The sequence below is a fragment of the Gambusia affinis genome, linkage group LG19 (genome assembly GCF_019740435.1).
Source record: "Gambusia affinis linkage group LG19, SWU_Gaff_1.0, whole genome shotgun sequence".
Classification (NCBI taxonomy): domain Eukaryota; kingdom Metazoa; phylum Chordata; class Actinopteri; order Cyprinodontiformes; family Poeciliidae; genus Gambusia; species Gambusia affinis.
In genome coordinates, this window is record NC_057886.1 from 5,597,100 (window position 1) to 5,617,010 (window position 19,911).

The following is a 19,911-nucleotide window of genomic DNA, read 5'->3' on the forward strand; positions in this document are numbered from 1 at the left end:
GACAATTTGTACACATTTTTTTGATAAAACACAGAAATAAGTCAAATGTGTAAAAGTGTCTTTATTTCATCCAGTTACAGTGTTGGGACCTGCAAAGATAAAAAAAAAAAAAGCCATGCTGAATACATGAAAACAAATAAAAAGGTGAAAATGGTGCAAAAATAAAAACACTTTCATGTCTGAGCTTTTTCAGAAGACGTGTTTGAGTAAGGAAGTACTGCAACGGTGATTTAAAACATTTAGCGAGTCGCGTTTATACAAATATATGAAGTTTATATAAATACAGTTAGTTTCAACTGGAATGAAGACACATTCAGACCAGAACATAACAACTGACCAAGAATCAGAGCTGGTGTGAATCTTTAAAAAAAGAAAATCCTCATTCAACTGAAACCATCAAACCCTCCAGGTTAAGAAGTCGCTACGTGCAACAACCTTTGACCTTGTGAGACACACTGAAGGACCAGACTACATAAAGGTCCTCAAGGTTGGAGCTGCTGTAATTTCTGCAGTTTTGAAGCAGTTTTTCTTTTTTGGTGAGGCAAGCCAAAAGATTGGATCGTCTTCATTTGCATTTCATTCCTTGGCACCAGTAGTTAATAAAGAGACATTTAAATGGTTAAAGAAAAAAAGGCTGAATTAGCTTTTTTAAATGATGCGCAAGCAAATTAAACTACCAGGAGTAAAAACAAACGGATATGGAGGAAGGTTGTAATCTGCAGGGAAAAATGTGTTTTATGTCGGATTTTATAGTGATTGGAAAAAAATAAAATAAAAATAGATTTGTAAGGACAAATCTTGACGGATCTTCATAGATTAAACCTAAAGCTACAACTTTATCTCTTACCGCTGTTGCAGCTCACACCACAGTCCTCACAAACGGTTGAGCACAGTTCTGTGTGGCACAGGAAGTAAACCTGATGGGAGGAGAAAAGATTTTACAGTACGATCATCTTCTCACGGTGTTGCAACATATTCTGAGGCCTGCCTTTCACACCAGAGTAAGACTTTACAAACATCCTCCGGGACCTGAACGGTTTACTGTGACTTGATGGCAGCAGATCTGGGAAACGTCACCACAGCATCAACAGGTTGCTCTGATTTTATCCAACAGTTTCCACCAAGAGCAGCATTACAGGATCCAGGTGACGGAGCTCTGCATGGGACTGAGCGTCCATAGCAACCGTGAGGCGAAGCTGACCTGGTTGCACCCAACACAGGATTGTGCGTGAGGTTTTACCCCACTAGAGAGATGAACCAATTAGACGGATCTCATCTCAACTTTCACTGATGAATTTCAGCAAAACAAGCAGAAGTTCAAAGGGCAACAATCTTAGGAGTCGTTTTTCATAAAATAAAAAAAACTGACTTTCTCTAATTGATCCAAAGTCGGGGAGCTTTTCTCTGAGAAACTGAAAACCTACAAATACAATAAAAATCCTATGGAATCTGGTACAGATGCAACTATATAAGACCAACGTAAAAGTTTCTGCAATTGTATAATAGTTATATACAGTATATGTAAATATATTTATTATTGCTCATCTAAAAGTTCTACATCATAATACTGACTTTGTTCTTCAGGGTCAAAATTAACAAGTGTAGTCAACGTAGCACAACGTAATCTTTAAAAACAACAACTTACTATTTTCTGTTTAGTTGTCTGCAGGATTAGCATTTAGGATGATTAGCATGACCAACTAACCATTTTCTATTTTTTTTATACCTTTTGTTGCAAGTTTGTGTTTCAAACATCTGTTGATCATGTGACTCGTGTGACGCCAGAGGAAGAAAAAAAAAAAAAAAAAAGTGTTTCATTGCAAAATAAAGCCATTTTGATTCTTCGTCCTAGTGCAAAAACTTTACTGAAAAACCGGAGTTTTTTGGAAATCGTTTCCAGTAAGCGAGTTTATTTTTCGTCATTTCAAGTCGCGCAATTCTATAATTAATGGAAACGCGGCTCCACTCCGCCACTAAAACCAAACGTGGCCTTCCGGCTGATTTCCGTCTTAGCAGCACAGTCTTACTCTGGTGTGGACGAGGCCCAGAAGAAGAGGAGCCGGTTCTCTCCCTACCTCTGGGTCCTCCGGTGCAGCTGGCCCCCCAGGAGTCCTGTAGGTGTAGCCTGCTGGAGGCAGGGAGGGGAAGCTGGAAACTTTAATCCTCCAGATGTGCCGAGGGTCAGGGGAAGGAAGCAGCTGCGACGCACTCTGGCTGCTGCAGCTGAACACAGAGCCACGATTATTATCGTTCCAGCCGAGCTCTTTTATTATTCTGCAAGATGTCAAACATGTACAAGCAGCCACAACCCATTCCTGATCGAGCTAAAATAAGAGCCGTTCATAGTTTGGAGCAGGGCTTTCCAATGTGTGGCTGCTGCGCAGACATGCAGCAGTAACCAACCAGAGGTCACACAGGAGGACGTCCAGCGTGTGTGAACGCCGTACCGGTCATAAAACAGCATCCAGTAGACATGCGGGGTCAAAGTGTAAGCCAGGCAGGAGTGAAGAAGGAGCTGCAGGGTGGCGTCTGCAGGCTGCAGCAGGCTGAGCTCCACATGGACAGATTCACCCTGCAGGAGGCTGATGGGCAGCTGAGCGTCAGGGTGGAAGCTGGAGAAGGACGCATCTGCGAGACAGGAGGGGAGAGGTTTAAGAGACGCACACGGCTCGCATGTTATGTACTCGTTTCTGGTTCTGATCCATTTGTCACAATGCGCAGAAATATGAGGAAATGCTAAATGAAAAACAAAACAAAAAAACAACTAAATTATTGGCATATTGGTTGCAAAAACAAAGCAAAATAGCAAAATTTATTAACTTGAGCTAACTAATAAAGCTTTTATTCAAAATAATACTTTAACATTTAAAGACATTGCACATGTAAAAACACTGGAAATGTATGTACAACATTAAACGTTTTTCCTTCTGGAATTCAGACATGAAGTTGAGAGTAAATATCATTGACAAACCTTGTAAATTATATTTAACATGCTAAAGAGAAAAAGTTAAATGTAGATGTGTTTCAGTTATTGGTGTGAAACTGGAATTAATTAATGTTTTGGGGGAGCTTAATATGACAAATTATAAAAGGCTTACACCATCATGTCCTGTGTATGTATTGTGTAACAAATATATTCATTTTAAAGAACAATTTATGTGTATATATAGATAGTAGATATCTTTCATTATTCACTTAATCTATGATTAGGTAGCCTATCAATTTGTTTGCTAAATCATTGGTTTGTAAAATAAGATTTTTAATTTAGTTTTCTTTATGGAATGCAAATTTACTCAAATAAAAAGTTACTCTGAAAATCACAAGTCTACTACAGATATTAAATTGCTACCTCAGCAATGTGAGAACAGCAAGTTTGTGTGATTTTTATTGTAAAGCAAAAAAAAAAAGTCAAGATGTGCAGGAGCAGTAATGGGACTTTTCATGGGTCAGATGGAGCAATAGAGGCGTCACCGGTTGCTATCCTCAGAGCCACGGTGACGGCAGACGGTGGCGGCTCAGCGGAGGGCCTGACTTCACCTGGATCAGAGGGGGCGCCGCATCCCACCACCAACCTGCTGGAGGTCAAAGTTAACCAGAGAGAAAACGTCTGGTCACAATTTATTATTATTCAAACAAAGCAGAGCAGAAATGTGGAGCGAATGCAAAATTACACATCATTTTCACTTTGACAATTAGATTTTTTTTTTTTGTTTATCTCCCTTCACTCCCGTGAATAAAAAAATAAATAAGTAGGAAATTCACTGGAACCAAGTGAACGTGACACTGAACTATTTGGATCTCTGCCTCACAGAGGAGTGGAGCAAAAAAAAAAAAACAACAAAAAAAAAAAAAAACGGGTTTAAAAAGGTCACAGGAAGTGGTTTGTGCAGCCAGTGAACAGGAAGTGCAACATTGTGTGGGTGAAAATGAGCACTGCATAACATCCGCTCTATATTGACAGTGAAACATGGTGGCAGTAGAAATCAAATACCAGATTTTACGGACTGTAGAGCGCACCTCACTATAAGCCGCACCCATAAAGTTATAAAATAATAATAATAATTTTTAAAAAAACAACTGGAAAAGTCGCTGGTATTTCCGCCGCTCTTGGTTTTCCACAAGGATGCAGCAGAGGGAGCGTCCTTAATAAATCTGCTGGATATATTAAGGACGCCGAGTTTATGTGCAGCGGCTATCGATCTGTATTGCCAGATCGATAGCCTTCAATTTAAAAGCTGCATCATATGAATGTCTTCGTGTTGTTTACATGATGAGGGGGTTTGAGTTTTAAAACATTTCTCCGTCGTACCTGCAGCTAGCATGTCTTTGTTCTAAATGAAAATTAGCGCTCTCTTCTTTGATTTCCAATTTTGACTTCCAATGATTCACGTCCCGCTAAAGAGCCCCCCCTGGTGGTTGAAGAAAAATCCAGAGAAAAGCCGCACAGGGCTGTCAGCCACAAAGTTCAAAGCGTGGAAAAAAAAAGTACAGAAAAGGCTTATAGTACTAAAGATACGGTAAATAAGAATAAATAAGAGTTCTTGGAAGATCTACCAACAAGGAAACATTCAACAGAGTCACAATGGAATAGTTTGGATCAGTGGAGCCCAGGTTAGTTTTATACACGAGTTTAAGACTTAAACTCGTAAATATACAGACATCTTGTAAAACAATAGCAGAATGGTAGTCCTCTAGGACTGGACTTGGGCATCGCCGATTTACATACTTCTCAAGTCAGAGTTCAGAGATAAAGACTTGAAAACTGCCTCCTGGATGTTCACTGTTCAAGACTGAACCATTTTGCAGCACCAACTGGACATAAAAATAAATAAATGACCTCAGTATGCAAAGCTGGTAGAAGAACATGCAAGACTTGTACTGTAGCTGGAGTCAGTGACCCCACAAATGTACCGACCCAGGGAGGCTGAATGCAAATCCAAGTAACACCTTTCAGCTTTAACAAACATCTAAAAACCAAAGAAAAAAAAAATTCCAATGTTGAAATTGTGAAATTTCTCAACATTTTAATCCCAATGAAATTAACATAGTAACATTAACATGACTAGATTTGGAAAAAGTTCAACAAGAGGAAAAGCAGTATGCTAATGCTTTAGCTAACATCATAGTGACAAAATTAACCACTTTTAGGTTTTCATAATGTGTGCCAGCAACTGCAGAATCTATTAGGAGTGGACGGTAAGACAATCATTTGATTTTTCTTTTTGCATTACACTATATTATGCTTTTATTCTCAAAGTGTAAAGAGATTACGTACTAGATCGCATCAGATTTTCCTGGCTTGAAATAAACAATAAAAGCATTTTTATGTCATCAGAAATGCAAAAATTTCCCCATGAAGCATTCCAGCAGGATGTGGCTAAAACATGCAACAATATAGGATTATTTGCTATGCAAAAATAAACCTAAAGCAACCCGACTGTGAATGAAAACTTAAACACAGACACAAAAGCGATATTATTCAGAACAGAATCAACTAAAAATGCACTTGGAGAGCGACTGCTAACCTTACAGGGAAGAAACCTCTCTCTGATAGGAGACCGTGAACTTGTGTCTGACGGACCATCCTCTGACCAGGCCTCTAAGAAAAGAGCAAAAAACAAATACAGAATAATAATTCATTTCGTCTCTGGTGTCAGTTTCTGAGTTTGGACTCAGATGGAAAATTAATCAATTTTAAAGTTTGAGGCTGAATGTCCTTCTAGCCCACCCTGTGGTCATGTGTCATTTCTTTCAATTTACAAATGCACCTGAAATTAGACCAACATGAAAATGGTTGTTTATTTCTAAAGGTAAACTCAGATTAATAAGATTTTTCCTTTCCTCTATTTTACCCATTTCAAATCCTCAAAAAAAATAAATAAATCATTATTTCAGGAGTGGCTCAATACAAGGAAAGCAACACTTGGCGCTGAAAACATCTGTGTGGTAGTTCCTGAAGCACCGACTCCTCCTACGGTGCAATTCAAGTTTATTTAATCTACTTTAACCGCCTTTAAGAGTTAAATATTAAAACTAAAGCAATCCTTTCGTACATGGGTTTTCTAGCTGGGTTAATTTGCAAACCCAGTTCTTGACTGGAAATTATTTTTCTTAAATTAAAGATTCCCACACACACACAGAATCCTTGTCACTTAACATGCATGAAAATAAACATTAGAGAACTAATTCTTCACAACAAAAGTAGTGCAGTATAAATCAGTCTTCACATTTGTTTAGCCATCATTTCACCTGGGAATAATAATAATAATTTAAAAAAATCTAATCCATCAACATTTTCACTTCTGGTGCTGAAGGTCACAGTTACCCCTGTTGCTTGTGCACATTTCCTGAACCACACTTTTTCCTTCCACTCAATTTGACAACATGCACTCTGATCCACCATCTTCCTCAACTCTGACCTATTGTAGCATTTCTCCCTTATTCACGATATCCAGCTGTACGAGAGGACAAATGCCAAGTCAGCATTCTTCTCTGATTGCATAAACCAGACTACATCCTTTTTCTTTTATTAATCCTGTTTTACTGCTCTTACGCAATACTGATTTTCATTAACTGCAAGCCACTCATCTACGCCAACAGACAAAACAAACAAAACAAAAAAAAATCATAATCAGCAATTTATGAATGAATGAATTCCAGATCAACAGAAGTGCTTCTTACATGTTTGCAGCCGTCCAGGGGAGCAGCGTGGACGTCTGGATCGGAGGAAAGCTTCAGCAACATGCAGGGAGCCTTCCTGTCCTCAGCAGGTGGGGCCGCTGAGGGATTCAACAAAGAGTCAAGGCACAGCAAAGACAAAAAAGCGCAGCCATCTGTTGACTCGAACACACACCAAGGTCGTACCTGTGAGACGTAGCTTAGCATGAAGCCTCAAACTACACAGAGTCACTGCAAATTAACTTCAACATTTGTGTTTGAAACAACCCTCAGACTAACTCGGCTTTTGGGACAAGTACCAACAAGGTAGCTTTTTTTATTTTCCTCCTTAGAAAGACGGTAGAGGCAGAATGTGTGAACGGCGGCCAAAAACAGTTACTGCAGTACGTCTGAAACGGATCCAAGGCAGCAGGGTGGGGCGGCCCGTTTGGATTACTCATCCTCTGATCACATATGTGGAGGGGGAAGAAAACAGGAATGATTTTAATTGATTCATTTTGTTTGCTTTGATAAAAACATCCTCATAAATCCCTGTGGGATGAGTAACAGCTAAACATGATGCCTCATCGCTTCAGGACACAAACATGTTACCCAGATGTCAGCTTTTAATGTTTTAGGCTAGATTTTTTTTTTTTTTTTGCTTTATATTCCCTCATCGAAAACAAACTCGGAGCGTTGTGTTGAGCCATTTATACACGTTTCAGGAATCCTTTCATTTTCAATGGCAACCGTTCAGGGTTGCTCATAAAATGCATCGCCCATTATCCCAAAGCGCCGCCTCGGAGCTTCAGTTCCCTCCAGACTAGCGGCAGCAGCAATTAGCAAAAACCTGGTGGAGCTGCAGGTCTGCTGAGCTCATCATACAGAATACAGAACGGCTGTAACGCCATGATGAGAAGCCTTGTTGTAATGACCTGCTGAAGGGGGACTGTCAGAAAGTGTATAGAGTTCTTAAAGAGACAGAGGCTAATTTTCAAGGCGTCATATGGCTGTGGTAAAAGGAAAATTTATTTTATGGGCGTCTTCACACCAATAAAATTAGTAAACTCAGTTCAAATTGGGACGACGGTTGTAATGTCTGTTACATTTCAGCTGGTATGGTTCACTTTTACACTGCACTGTCAAATGAACCAAAGCCTTAGAAAAGCCTGTTCCCCTCCTCACCTGTGGCGGCGCTGCACCAAGAACTACTGAACAAAACGACACGAAAACCTCTGAAGAAAACATGAGCACAACGTCCTTCTTCACAAAACATAATCGGGAGAGAAGTCAGATTTTAGTGGTTGCAGGATTTCTCTTCCACGCACCAGAGTTCACGTCAACCGAACCAACACCTAGAAAACATTTCCTGGTTATACATGTTGCCTTTCCTGAATCAGCTCCAGTCAAACTGATTCCTCAGCACATCTCTACAGAATTTTACTGTCAAAAAAACCCCCAAAAAAAAAACAAGTACTGCGACCATAAACAAACAATTCCTAAAATAATCATTTACCTCTCATGTAGTTGCCCAGCTTCTCATTAAACCCGCTGCGGTGCCAAGCAATATAGTTGGAGTAACCTGGATTGAAGGTGCTGGAACGACGGCCCTCAGAAGCAAGAGGAAGCCTCTGCAGGTCACTGTAATCCACATTTGGGGAAAGCAGAGATGTAGAGTCTTTTTCCGAGTCTTTACCTCCTGGAAGATGGAGCTGCTGGTAGTACCTGAACAGCTGAGGCAGATAGTAGTGATAGTAATAGTAGTAGGGGAACGTCAGTCTGCTGAGAATGTCGTACCCTGGTTCAGAGAGAGGAGTATTGGTTTGATATCTCAAGTGGGAAGGTTGTTGTACTGACAAGGATTCTTGACCCAGACGGTTGTAGACGCCACGCAACGCTTCTGGTGCGCAATACTTCAGGTAGTAGTTATAGTACGGATGGTAGTAGTACTTGTAGGGATCTGCGTTATCGGTGAATCCTGGAGTGGGGAACACTGGTTTGTCAGGAGGAACTGCGACGGGATCTGGTCTTTCCGGGGCTGGAGACACAGAGGCCGAACGTTTGTCGTCTTTGTCTTGTCGCTTTGGTTTCGAACTGGGCTGAAAATCGGATTTCTCCTTCTCTGGCTCGGGATTAATGCTCTGCATTTCAGGATTTAAGGGTACCGAAGACATGTTTGTTTTTGCAGTCCAATCTAGATAGAGAAGCCCCAGTCTTTTCACGTCACCCTTTGTAACATGTGGGTAATAGAAAGGAAACAGATGAGTAAAGTAAGGTGAATGAACTGCTGTTACTTTGTTCTTCGTTTGGGCGTCTTCAGGCGACGAAATCCAGGTTGGTCCCTCTTTCCGACTCTCAAACTGCTCGGATGGATGTTGATGGTTCGGAGAATCGGAAGAGGTTTGTGATCCAGGAAGACCCGGACGTGGGCCCGGAGGTGTGCCAAGAACAGGCATCTTTGGATGATGGTAGTAGTGGAAATGGGAGCTAAAATCATGGCTGGGATGGTGGAAATGAGGAGCTGCCACCTGAACCGGCAGAGCTTTAGGGGAGAAACTATTCGTTGAGACATCCAAGAGAGGAGCTATATGGTCTTTATGAAATGAGCCCAACGTAGACAACTTTTCTTTGGATGAAAGAGGCTTTTGGATACGAATGTTTTCATGTACATCTTTAAGAGACTGAGAGTAATGGTCTTGAGAGTTCAGCTGGGAACTAAAGTCGGCCATCGGAGCCACAGAAAAAGGAGTAGGAGGACTCTGGGCGTCCCGTTCTTCATTTTTAGAGTAACTACGGTGATATGTTGGGTGAGGATAGAAAGGTGGAGCCAAGTAGAAAGGCGGCATAAACAGTAAATGCCTGAGGGATTCAAGGTTTCGTTTTGGCAGCTTTGTGGTGAAATCTGTGGGGCTGTCAGCCAGAGGCCGATGGGCGGCTGAGGCTTCTCCAAAAGCAGAGTTAGGACAAGCCAACATGAAAATCTCCTCCCCTAATTTAAGCAGAAGTGTGTTTTTTACATCCTGAAAGAGAATTTATTGCAGGTTAAAAAAATAAAAATGGTTCAGTTTTGTTGCAACGCAACAATTATTCCTGCTACTGCCAAATTACCACAGTACATTAGTTAATCCTTTGAGTTTTCTGTAAATATGCATTGTACACATTCAGAAAATAAATACTGCCACCTCCAGGTGGGAGCTAGTCCCTTAAATCCAATACTTGACTATTTTTGTGGAAAATTTGCATTTAAATGACGGCATCTGTTGATTTTACGTCAATTTTTGTCATCGCGACTTTGCAAAAAACCTGGAGAGACTAACTGGTAAACTGTTTTTTTATTTTTTATTTTACCTTCACCGTTATACCACAAGTGAGGAACGGCACGGCGATGACCGTCTCTGCAGCCAGTCTGGACACAGTATAACCACACTGTTCAGCCAACAGCCCCAGACGAGTCCATTCACCCCGAACTGTAGTGGGGCAGAAGGGTAACCTGGTATTAGAATAAAAGGTGATGCTTTTAGTGAGTGCTTCCTGATTCTTAAAGAAACAGTACCGTTTACATGCGGGTTCTCCACAGCAGACGGTCCTCTCAGTTTCACCGTCATGCCGTTGGGGGAGCAGCAGAGCGAGGACGGCCCCTCATCTGGAAGGTGGAGCTGGGAGACCGGGCAGGAGACCTTGACGGGAATCCCCCTCCACAGCAGAGGCAACACATAGCCATCATCCTGAGGGGAAGCATTTTAATAATATGTCCAAACACAGGATTTCACACCCATTAGAGAAGAATCTAGCAGTTAATGCATCAGAGAAAGACTCCAGCTAAAAGCAGTGAAGTGAAACTTTTGGTTTAATGACTCTAAAATACATGAGATGATGGGATTCGTGTAGGAATTAAAAATCAACAGCACACCTCTCGAACGACGTGGCAGGCGTCATACTGAGCCATCAGAGTGAGGTCTTTCCAGGAGCTTCGAACGGAGTAGCCGCACTGCTGAGGCAGATGGAGCAGGGGCACCGATGAGCCGTTCACTGCAACATAGTTCAAATAAATGACGGACAAAGTTTACAGTTTTTCCAGATTGCTGTTGACTCAAACTACACCTTTTCAAAATGGTTACAGAAGCCTCATCCTGGTAAAACTGGTACATGTTGTTAGAAAGGGGACCAACTGTGGCAAAACATTTAAAATATAAAGCAAAAAAACAAACATTACCCTAAAACTACACAGCTTGCAGCCAAGTGGATGAGACATTCCTCTCAATAATTGCTTAGTGGACAACAACAGAGTCCTCAGCTTGTCATTGTACCCCATTATACACAGAGTTCCAAAGTATAATGCAAATTGGATTCAAGTCTCATAAAGATTACATTTTTTGTGGTGCCATTAAACTTATAGAGAGAGAATTTAAAAAAATTCAAGAATTAGAAATGCCCAGTAATGACTCATCTTTCACAGATTGTGGTGAACAACAACAGACGTTTGAAGGCCTGCAGACTGATCGCTGCAGTGGAATCAGTGAGACAGAGCTGAAGAACGGAGTCGATCCCCGTTTCGCCAGCAGGTCGAAGCAATCAAGAAAAACGACAATCCAAGCGCATTTGGTTAATCTCAACTTTCTAGTCACTATTTTGGTTTCCCAACACTGGAAACGTGATCCTTCACGTAGCCAGGGAATCCTTTTTAAGAACACATTACATGTTAGGCTGAAGCTTACACTTGCATTATCTCCAATTTATTGCATTTGGATAGAGTTATTGCTTGTAACTGCGTTGTTAGCCAAACAGCTGTTACACCCTCCAGCTACACAAAAGTCTTTTTACAAGCTTTAAGCAGTTGTCACAAAATCAATGGCGACAATAAATCAAACTCAAACCCTCCGGTTGCAATGAAGAGCAGGGTGTTTCACTGGTCTACCAGTATATGTTTGGACAGTTTGACGACTTCCACAATCTTTTATGTCCATAATTGATCTAGACTTCACTGAGAGTAAATACCAGCAGGCGTTATTAAACTTTCCCTCCAAACTGAGTCTGTTCCCCGCTTTAAACACGTTTTTAAGAAACCCAACTTAAGACTCCCATCAGTCTGACCAGAACATTGAATATCTGGTTTTGATTAAAACAATAACATTGTTTGCTTAGAGTGTTGGTAATGGAATAAAATAGAGACATAAAGGAGGTGCGTCTGCTTGTTCTTGAAAGAGCGACGGTCCCTGGAAACTCCTCGTCTGTTCAGTCGGCTCTCCTCCAAGCAGACAGTCACTACTTACGAGTTTTCTCATAGGGAGTCTGGGAAACAACATTTCTGGCACAGCTCAGTATTGTAATGCTTCATTAAAATGTTGACAAAGACCTTCAAAGCCTTGAAAACAGAGTAATTCATCCTCATCTATAAACCTGGAATGTTTTAATCCTCTGTACATTCAGCACCAACCCTAATGAATGAAACAATTTCACTTCAGAGGTCACCAGCGTCCTGCTTTGGAGCAGAGCCAAGTGAATAAAGGTCATCTCCATAAAGTTGTACCGGTACTTTAGCTGTGGATTTAATCCTTCTAATGTTAATGTTTAACATCAAATATCCTTGTAAGGAAATCTGGAAAAATGGCATTTCTGTCACAAAGTTTAAAGAAAAACCATCTTGAAACTGGTATTGATAACAATTTGTCAGCCCTGCATAGAAATGATCCACCTTAATGCCCAAATGGTTTCGCCAGACAGAAAGACGAGGTTAAACAGACATTTTCACCTCTTTTTTAACCAACAAAACCCTTTGAGAGATCCTTACAAAGCACAGAGAGTTACTGTGCTTCAATAGGAACAGCAGCGCTCAGGTTATGCTGCCCCTAGTGGCGGCTGCTTCCTTACCCCCATCGTACGTTTGTTCATTTTCATCAAAATCAGTCGACTAAATTTTTATCAAAATGCTGAAAGATCTCTACGGAGGCCCCTAGGGGACATGGAGGATTTTTAGTTTTCTTTTGCATTCCCTTGCAATAATGTACTGATCAGTTCATGCAGCATAATTTCATACTGAAAAACTTTCTTACAGTGGCCATTGTACTCTGCTATAAGGTTTTTCCCTGTATGTTAATATCTCGTGAAATATCTGAAGTTTTACATCTTTTTCTTTAGGATAGAAATGCACCGCAAACCTAAGATATAAACAGAAACTTTTCACAAGTAGGAAAGAAAGAAAAAAATACATCCAAACTATTTGGGCTATTTCTGAGTTATTATCACTGGCATTTCTGAGTTATTATCACTGGCATTTCTGAGTTATTATCACTGGGTAATGAGTAATCAGACAGTGTTGATTGTGTTGGTCTGAATGGTTTAAAGAGATGCTTCCATCTCAGCCTTACACAGACTGACATGAACATGAAATAGAGTTTCAATTTTTTGCACTAAAGAGTAAATAATAATCAGAGGCTCTTTAAATGTGCATAAAATGTAAATTGACATTTGTGACTGTATACAAAATAGCTTATTAATCGGGAATGCAAAACTTATTGCAAAGAAACACTGAAGAAAAATGTTTCCCCGTAGATCTCTGATGTTGTTTGTGATTTTTTTTTATTATTCTAGATTAGTGTCAGGATACAGAGAGAAATATATTTATTTACACAGCTTCCCATATGAGCGGACCTAATGCTGCAGCATTATGCTTGCACCAACGCTGGAAGAATCGAACAGAACCTGTCAAAGACGAGGGATTGGGTGAAGAGCGAGCCTCACCTCGGTCCAGCAGCAGCTGTGTGGCTCGTTTCCTCCTCACAGTCAGGGTCATGGCGTCGTCTCCACACTCCACCGACGGCTCCAGCTTCCGCCAGCTCTCCTCAAAGCTGCCAGCATGCTGACCGGTGCCGCTCGCCCGGCTGTCCCGAGTCTGGACTGGGATACACAAGACATCTGAATATGTCTGGGGTGGAACGGGAAGGCAACTGTACGTCCCCTTGTTAGACTGGTAAGAAAAGTTATGTAAACATGAAACAAGAGAGGTCGCAGACATGAAGGAGCGCGTTGGGCCTGACTGACAGGAAACATGGCGGCTAATCGCACTCAGCTGAGTTGGAAATTTAAAGTACAAACAAAAAGGAGAGGTTGCAGAAGCAAACATACAAGACAGACATCGGCCTCCCAATGTGCCTTAAAGTTGAAAAATGAAATTGAAAAATAAATACACAGAGACAGGTTGTTTGCTGGCAACATGTGGAAAAACCTAAACACAAGTCAGGATAAACAACTTCTAAAAAATAAAAATAAAATAAGGCTAGCCAAGTTTTCAATCTTAAATAGAAGACAAAGTGTTTGCTGGGATGAAAACAATGAGTTTATGGCGTCATTAGGCAAAGACACAGTAATAATACTACAATAGAAACATCTGGAGATTAGAGTTATCAAAAAGGTAGTAAAAAAATAATTATATCACAATCAATACAAACAGAAGTTTTCAAGTTTAAAACTTGGTAAAGCTGGTGAGTACAGACAAGAACTAGGATTGGGTGAGATGGCTTAAAAATAAAAATTCATTTAAGAGATTTTTTTCTTTCCCTTTCCTTAAAACAAAACAAAATAAAAACACTGAAGACAAAGTATTTTCAAAGAGTTGCTTTTATTTCAATCATTTCTTCTGGGAATTGACTAGAGTTCAAAAAGTCCAACTAAATACATTGGAGAAAGTTTTTTTAAATTTTTAATATTCATAAAACAGCTAATTTGAATCAATAAAATAAATTAAACGCCCAACAAAAACATGTGCAACTCTGTCTAGCCAATGAAGCAAACACGAAAGCATTGTTCGGAAATACTGTCACATTAATAAAAATAATAATACTTTAGTCTGAACTCCTCAACATGCGTTCCTCAGCTATACCGCACAATGACTGACTATAAAAACAAAAGTCAATGCAGAAAAATGTCCACCAGCAGATGGCACTATGGGTACTAAATAATCAAGCAACAAAATGTGTTGTTTTTTTAAAAACATTTCACCAAACATGGAAACTGATTAAAGCAAAATTTAGACTTTCAGCACTGTTAGAAACCCATATTTAAACGCTTTGGCCGATTCTGAATTTAATGGCGCGTTTCCAATGATTACACTTCAATGCCGTATACAAGGCCAACAAATGTATTCATTAGGCGTTTTTAGAAACATTGCATGTTTGTGAGAAGCTTTTAAAAAAATAAAAATTGCAAAAGCCGTTAAGGGAAACCTCAGCTTTGATGTGCACACAGCTTAAAAACCTCAGTTTACAGCAAATGATGTCAGAGAAAGAAACTTGTGTGAGCAGGGCACCAAACTGGCTGTAGCCCAAGGGCCCGTACCCTTCTACCTCCGGCCCTGCTGATAAAACTGTCACATATATTGCGGTAGAACTATGCCAGCACCTTTCTGTGTTCAACAACTTGTAGCAGCAGAATCCAGGAGTCTCACCTGTAGCAGCAGAATCTGACTGACGGCCTCCGTGTCGGGGGTTTGCTTCCAGCTGACCGGCGATGTAAAACTTCCCGGAGACTATACGCCTGATGGTTCCCCTGCTGCAGTTCCCATCCAGAACCTCGTGAAAAGTAAGCAACCTTTCTCCCTCCGTTTGCCAGCGTTTGTAGCGGTGTGCTAAACTTGAAGACGACGCCATCTTGGCCCCAATTCCCCGCTTTGACCCGAGTCCGGGGAGCTTCGTCGTTGTCCAGTCTTCAAGGTTCTGGCGCCTTGGGCCGCTGAAGTGGGCCAAGTGCCCCGCCGCGCTGGCGGAGGGGTCGCTGGGGACTCTGGTCGTTAAAACACCGCTCCGGACATTGTGAGGAGCCGAACGAGAGGTTGGCTGGAAGGAGTGAGCTGTGTGCTCACACCGGACTAATGAAGATAGGTTTATTGTCGACAAGGTGTATAAAAGTGGAACACCCAAGCAGTATGCTTTTAGTTTCAAATACATTGCAGATACGATTTTTTTTTCTCTACGCACCAAGACACTAGGACCGAGTGAAGAGCGGCTGTTTGATTTGTAGACATCCTGTTAACACACCTGCTCATTAATTGGCACAAATTAATGGCGCATGCTCACTAGGTTCTGGACTACAACTCCGTCTGCGTCCCAGTAAATATAGACATAATGAAAAGGTGAATTTATTTAATTAATTCAGCAGAATTTGATAGATTCCTCACACACAGTGATACATTTTAAGCGTTCATTTCTGTCCATTTTGCTTATTGTGGTTCCCAATTAATAAAATATTCAAATTCAGTTTCTCCGCTAATTAGAGTATGACATAAGACTAATAAAAATAAATAAATTTAAGCTTGCAACAGTTATGGCCTGGACTCCCGGCATAAGGAGGGTAAGCTGCCAAAGGCCATTACTAACGAAGTTGGCTGTTCCTAGAAGGCTGTATCCAAACATAATAATAAAAAGTTGAGTGCTGGGGAAAAAGGTTTTAAATGGCACCGCTATAATGTAATAAATCTCAAAGCAACATTCACAACATGTGAGAACTTTAATACTCACATAAACTCAGACCGGCATCTTAAAGAACTATTTGCTTACAAAAGAGTAAAACAATAATCTACACTGCTGTTTACAATATTGCAACCAGAAACTTCAGTACGTTAGAATTTTTTACAGAGCAATGATAAATACTGGATACATGATTTTCAGAACTTCTTTTTATAAATAAAAATCTCAACAGCGTGGTGGAAATTTAGTTATTTGCACCAATAATTATTTTTTCTGACTGGAAGTGACACAACTGGGTTAAAAATCAAATATATATATATATGTATATATATAAAAAATTGTATCTCAATATTTATTGGATCATTTAGAAAATGTTAATTATTTCCAGTATTGTGCAGCTCTACATGACCTCCTCACCGAATAGCGTCCTCCACTAGAGGGCGACAGTGCGCCACATTAGATTACTGACACGATGACAGTGAAGGGATTCTAGTAAATTGACCTTTGCCCTTCATATAAATAATTCCCGTGACGTTTCAGACTGAGCCAGTAAATTCCTTCCAAAAACCCACAGAGAATGTTTAGCTTCGTTGTTAAAACACACTTTTATTTCATTGTTTACACATAAAATGTCATTTCAAATGCAACCATTGTCGTAAATTTCATTTCACAACTTCTTCAGTAAGTTATTTTTTTTATGATGTCAAGGAACAGAGTAATAAATAAAACCGTCCTCGTCTGCACGTCTGTCCTCCTGAAGCGGCTCAGAAACGAACTCACTTCGCTCTGCCAGATGAAACACGCAGACATCCGGTCGCTAGTCGAATTATTCTCACGTCGCTCCTCAAACAGAACCTCGCAGCACAGGCGGGCGGCCGATCCGTTGATGAAGGGCGCGGCAGCGGGATGACTCATATTTGGAGTTGCCTAGCTACGGCCGGGAGTTGTTTTCTTTTGGCTCGGAGTGTGAGGACAGCGTGTGTGTCTGGTTTTCATTGAGAGAGGAAGGCTTTGTGTGTGTGTGAGCTGGATGAAATAAAAAGAAAATGTAAAAAAAAAAAAAAAGCAATGGGTGTCACTTTACTGGGAGCAGGAGGAAGCAGAAATGCTTTGCAACGACAAGAAGTGATGACATAAGGACTGCAGTAGAGTTAGATGTTGTGATTTGAGGGGGAAAAGTGTCAAAGTGACTGAAACCTCTGCGGTTGGTAATCGTGGAAACATGCTAGCTCAGCTAAATACATGAGGAAATAGTTGTTGTCGAGTGAAAACTGTGGCTCAGATGATATTTAACCTTTAGAAAATCGCTAGAAATGTTTACTGTACAATACAACTAGAGTTTCCGCTTTACAGATGCGTGAAACAGATCCCTAACAGGTTTTATTAGCTTGCTTGCTTGGCATACCCTCTTCGTTTGGCTTTACGCTGGTGTTCACTCGTTTCATTTTTCTCATAAACTGAGTAGAAAGTAAGAGTAGGAAATATTTAAGTACATTTTCCACCACCCGTGTCTCCGAGCATGGAGATACAATGCTGGGAAAAAGTGAGGAAGATTTATTTTTGCTTTTTTGTTACTTTTAAATGGTCCAGATCATCAAACTATTTCTGTTCATATAAACAACTAGATAAAAGTAACACCTTTCAGATTTATTCTCAAATTTGACTAAGGCATATAAAAAAACCTTAATTTTGCATTTATTTGAGCCAATCAAAGGTGGAAGTATAGGTCCATGTTTGACTGTGTGTGTTGTTTTTTTTTACCATTCTTCTTGGTTCTCATTTAATTTGGTTGGTTCCTTCACACAGACGTGGCTTTAGAAACTTGACGCTAGCCTGCTTTGTCCTTCCTAAAACTATCTTTAATCTGTGTTTGACACTGAAACACCCAATTTTTCTCCAGCTTTCAATTGTCTCACCCAAACGGTCACAACCCAGCAGCCACTGAAGGGGAAGCCTACCATCAAGCAGGAGACGTAGAAATCAAACAATTTAGGATAGCTCTGCTAAACTTCAGAAATTTGTTGATTGTTAAAAAAAAAAGAAAATATCTGCAACTCGTTGAAGGACATTTATCTAACTATAAGTGGTGGGAGCAGCGGCTGTGTTTGATATGGGCGGTTGCCCGGGGCGGCATTAGAAAGGGGCAGGGTGACCAAGAACTAGAAAACAAAGTACAACTTATCTGTCAGTGGTTCTCTGCTACTTTTTGTTTCCTGCTAAGTGCTGGGATTCCAGTTTACAGAAAAAAAATTAATAAAATAAAAATTTTGATAATTTTTGATGTTTTAATTGGTTGGGGGGCAGCAGAAGGAGGGGCTCGCCCAGGGCACCAGTCCTGCAAGATCCGCCGCTGGGTGCATGTATACATTTGAGCCCATATGCATAATTTAAGAGTTTCTGTAACCGAGTCCAGTACATTTTCATGTACAGTCGACTCCAAAAAGAGCAGAATTAACAGGATGTTTTTGGACATGATGACTGCAACAAATTGGTCACCAGTTTAAACATGGCAGCCGTTCACTTATACTATTTAAAAAAAAAAATTATATATATATATATATATATATATATATATATATATATATATATATATATATATATATATATATATATATATATATATATATATATATATATATATATATATATATATAAAAAGCATGAGTATTTTAGTGTTTACTAAGAAACCAGCATCTTAAGCTTCTCTTGTTGGGGTCTAACCTGACTCTACTATATAAAGAATCTCCTTAAACCCGTCATCAACCCACACAGTTTGTCACTCCATCCCTTGATGCTACTAGAAGTCCTTTTATTTTGGGTGATAAACCTTTAAGAAAGACTCGCAGACCTGCTGTTACCTTCACAGGCATGAGCTCATTGGAGGTGTGGTGGAAAAAGGCTGTTTTGCTGTGCAGGTCCAGCGGTCAGCAATGTGTTTGTACCAGAACCGGAGCCACGTCTCAACAGTGACGTGCGGTCAGGGGAGGCAGTGCCTCACCTGCCATCATGGAAAGAAAGAAAATATATAATCATAAAGTAATTTAAATTGTTATATTCATCCGGTGGTTTGTACTAAAAAATATTTATTTTTCATGTAGCTTCACCAATTTCGATTTTTATTTGTTCAAAATCGCTGAATTTTCTGATTTTCCCATTCAAATGCTTGGAAGCGATGCCGGTGAGGCAGCAGCGAGCTCTGCCTCACCTTGGATTGCGCAACCCCTGGCTCTGCGCTGGCTGCTAAGCGGAGAGAGCATGTTGCTGTACGGCGTCAATAAAATGGTTTAAACAAATTTAATATGTGAACTTATTTCCAATAATTTAGCTTATGTATATAATGTACAGTGCTTTTTGTCACCAACTGTGTTTGTGTAACGTGTTTCGTGTAATGAGCGATTATAAACGGCAGAGAACAGGTTCGAGGTGAGGCAGGCAGTTCTCTTGCCTCATGGCAGGGGGCGCTCAAGATCCCAGACGTTCGTCTTGTTCACTCCTCAACTGCCGAGTAAGTGACAGCGAGCTAGGCTAAACGATTCGGGAAGCAAGTCAAGTGCAGCGATAGATTATAATAGAGATAGTGATTTTTTGTTTTGTTTTTTAAGGAAATGTGTGTTTTGTGAGCTACAGTTTGTATGTGTAAGGATGCAGAAGTGAAACATAACCTGTAAACTGCTGTCAATCTATGCATCTATTTGCAAATCTGATTCTGATGACGTCAGTGCCTCACCAGCTATGAACCTCACCGCACGTCACTGCGTCTCAATAATCCCCGACTGGTTAGGAGTGAGAAATGACT

The 19,911-nt window shown here is 40.4% G+C and overlaps 1 protein-coding gene across 2 annotated transcripts; it reads right to left on the reverse strand.

The window, feature by feature from the left end:
* Window positions 1-41: 41 nt before the first annotated feature.
* On the reverse strand, window positions 42-15,734 carry LOC122822134. Of its 2 annotated transcripts, none has more exons than XM_044100572.1 (13): window positions 15,098-15,734; window positions 13,396-13,551; window positions 10,568-10,686; window positions 10,211-10,382; window positions 10,006-10,124; window positions 8,174-9,677; window positions 6,682-6,779; window positions 5,526-5,599; window positions 3,472-3,575; window positions 2,448-2,628; window positions 2,076-2,223; window positions 848-917; window positions 42-89 (listed from the first exon to the last, which is right to left on the reverse strand). In XM_044100572.1, exons 1-13 carry the CDS (start codon window positions 15,594-15,596, stop codon window positions 67-69), a joined length of 3,267 nt encoding a protein of 1,088 aa, XP_043956507.1. In that variant the 5' UTR covers window positions 15,597-15,734; the 3' UTR covers window positions 42-66. The 2 variants fall into 2 exon arrangements, with proteins under 2 accessions (XP_043956507.1, XP_043956506.1); XM_044100571.1 differs by having other exon boundaries at window positions 3,472-3,572; window positions 15,098-15,681.
* Between the last annotated feature and the right edge of the window lie 4,177 nt (window positions 15,735-19,911).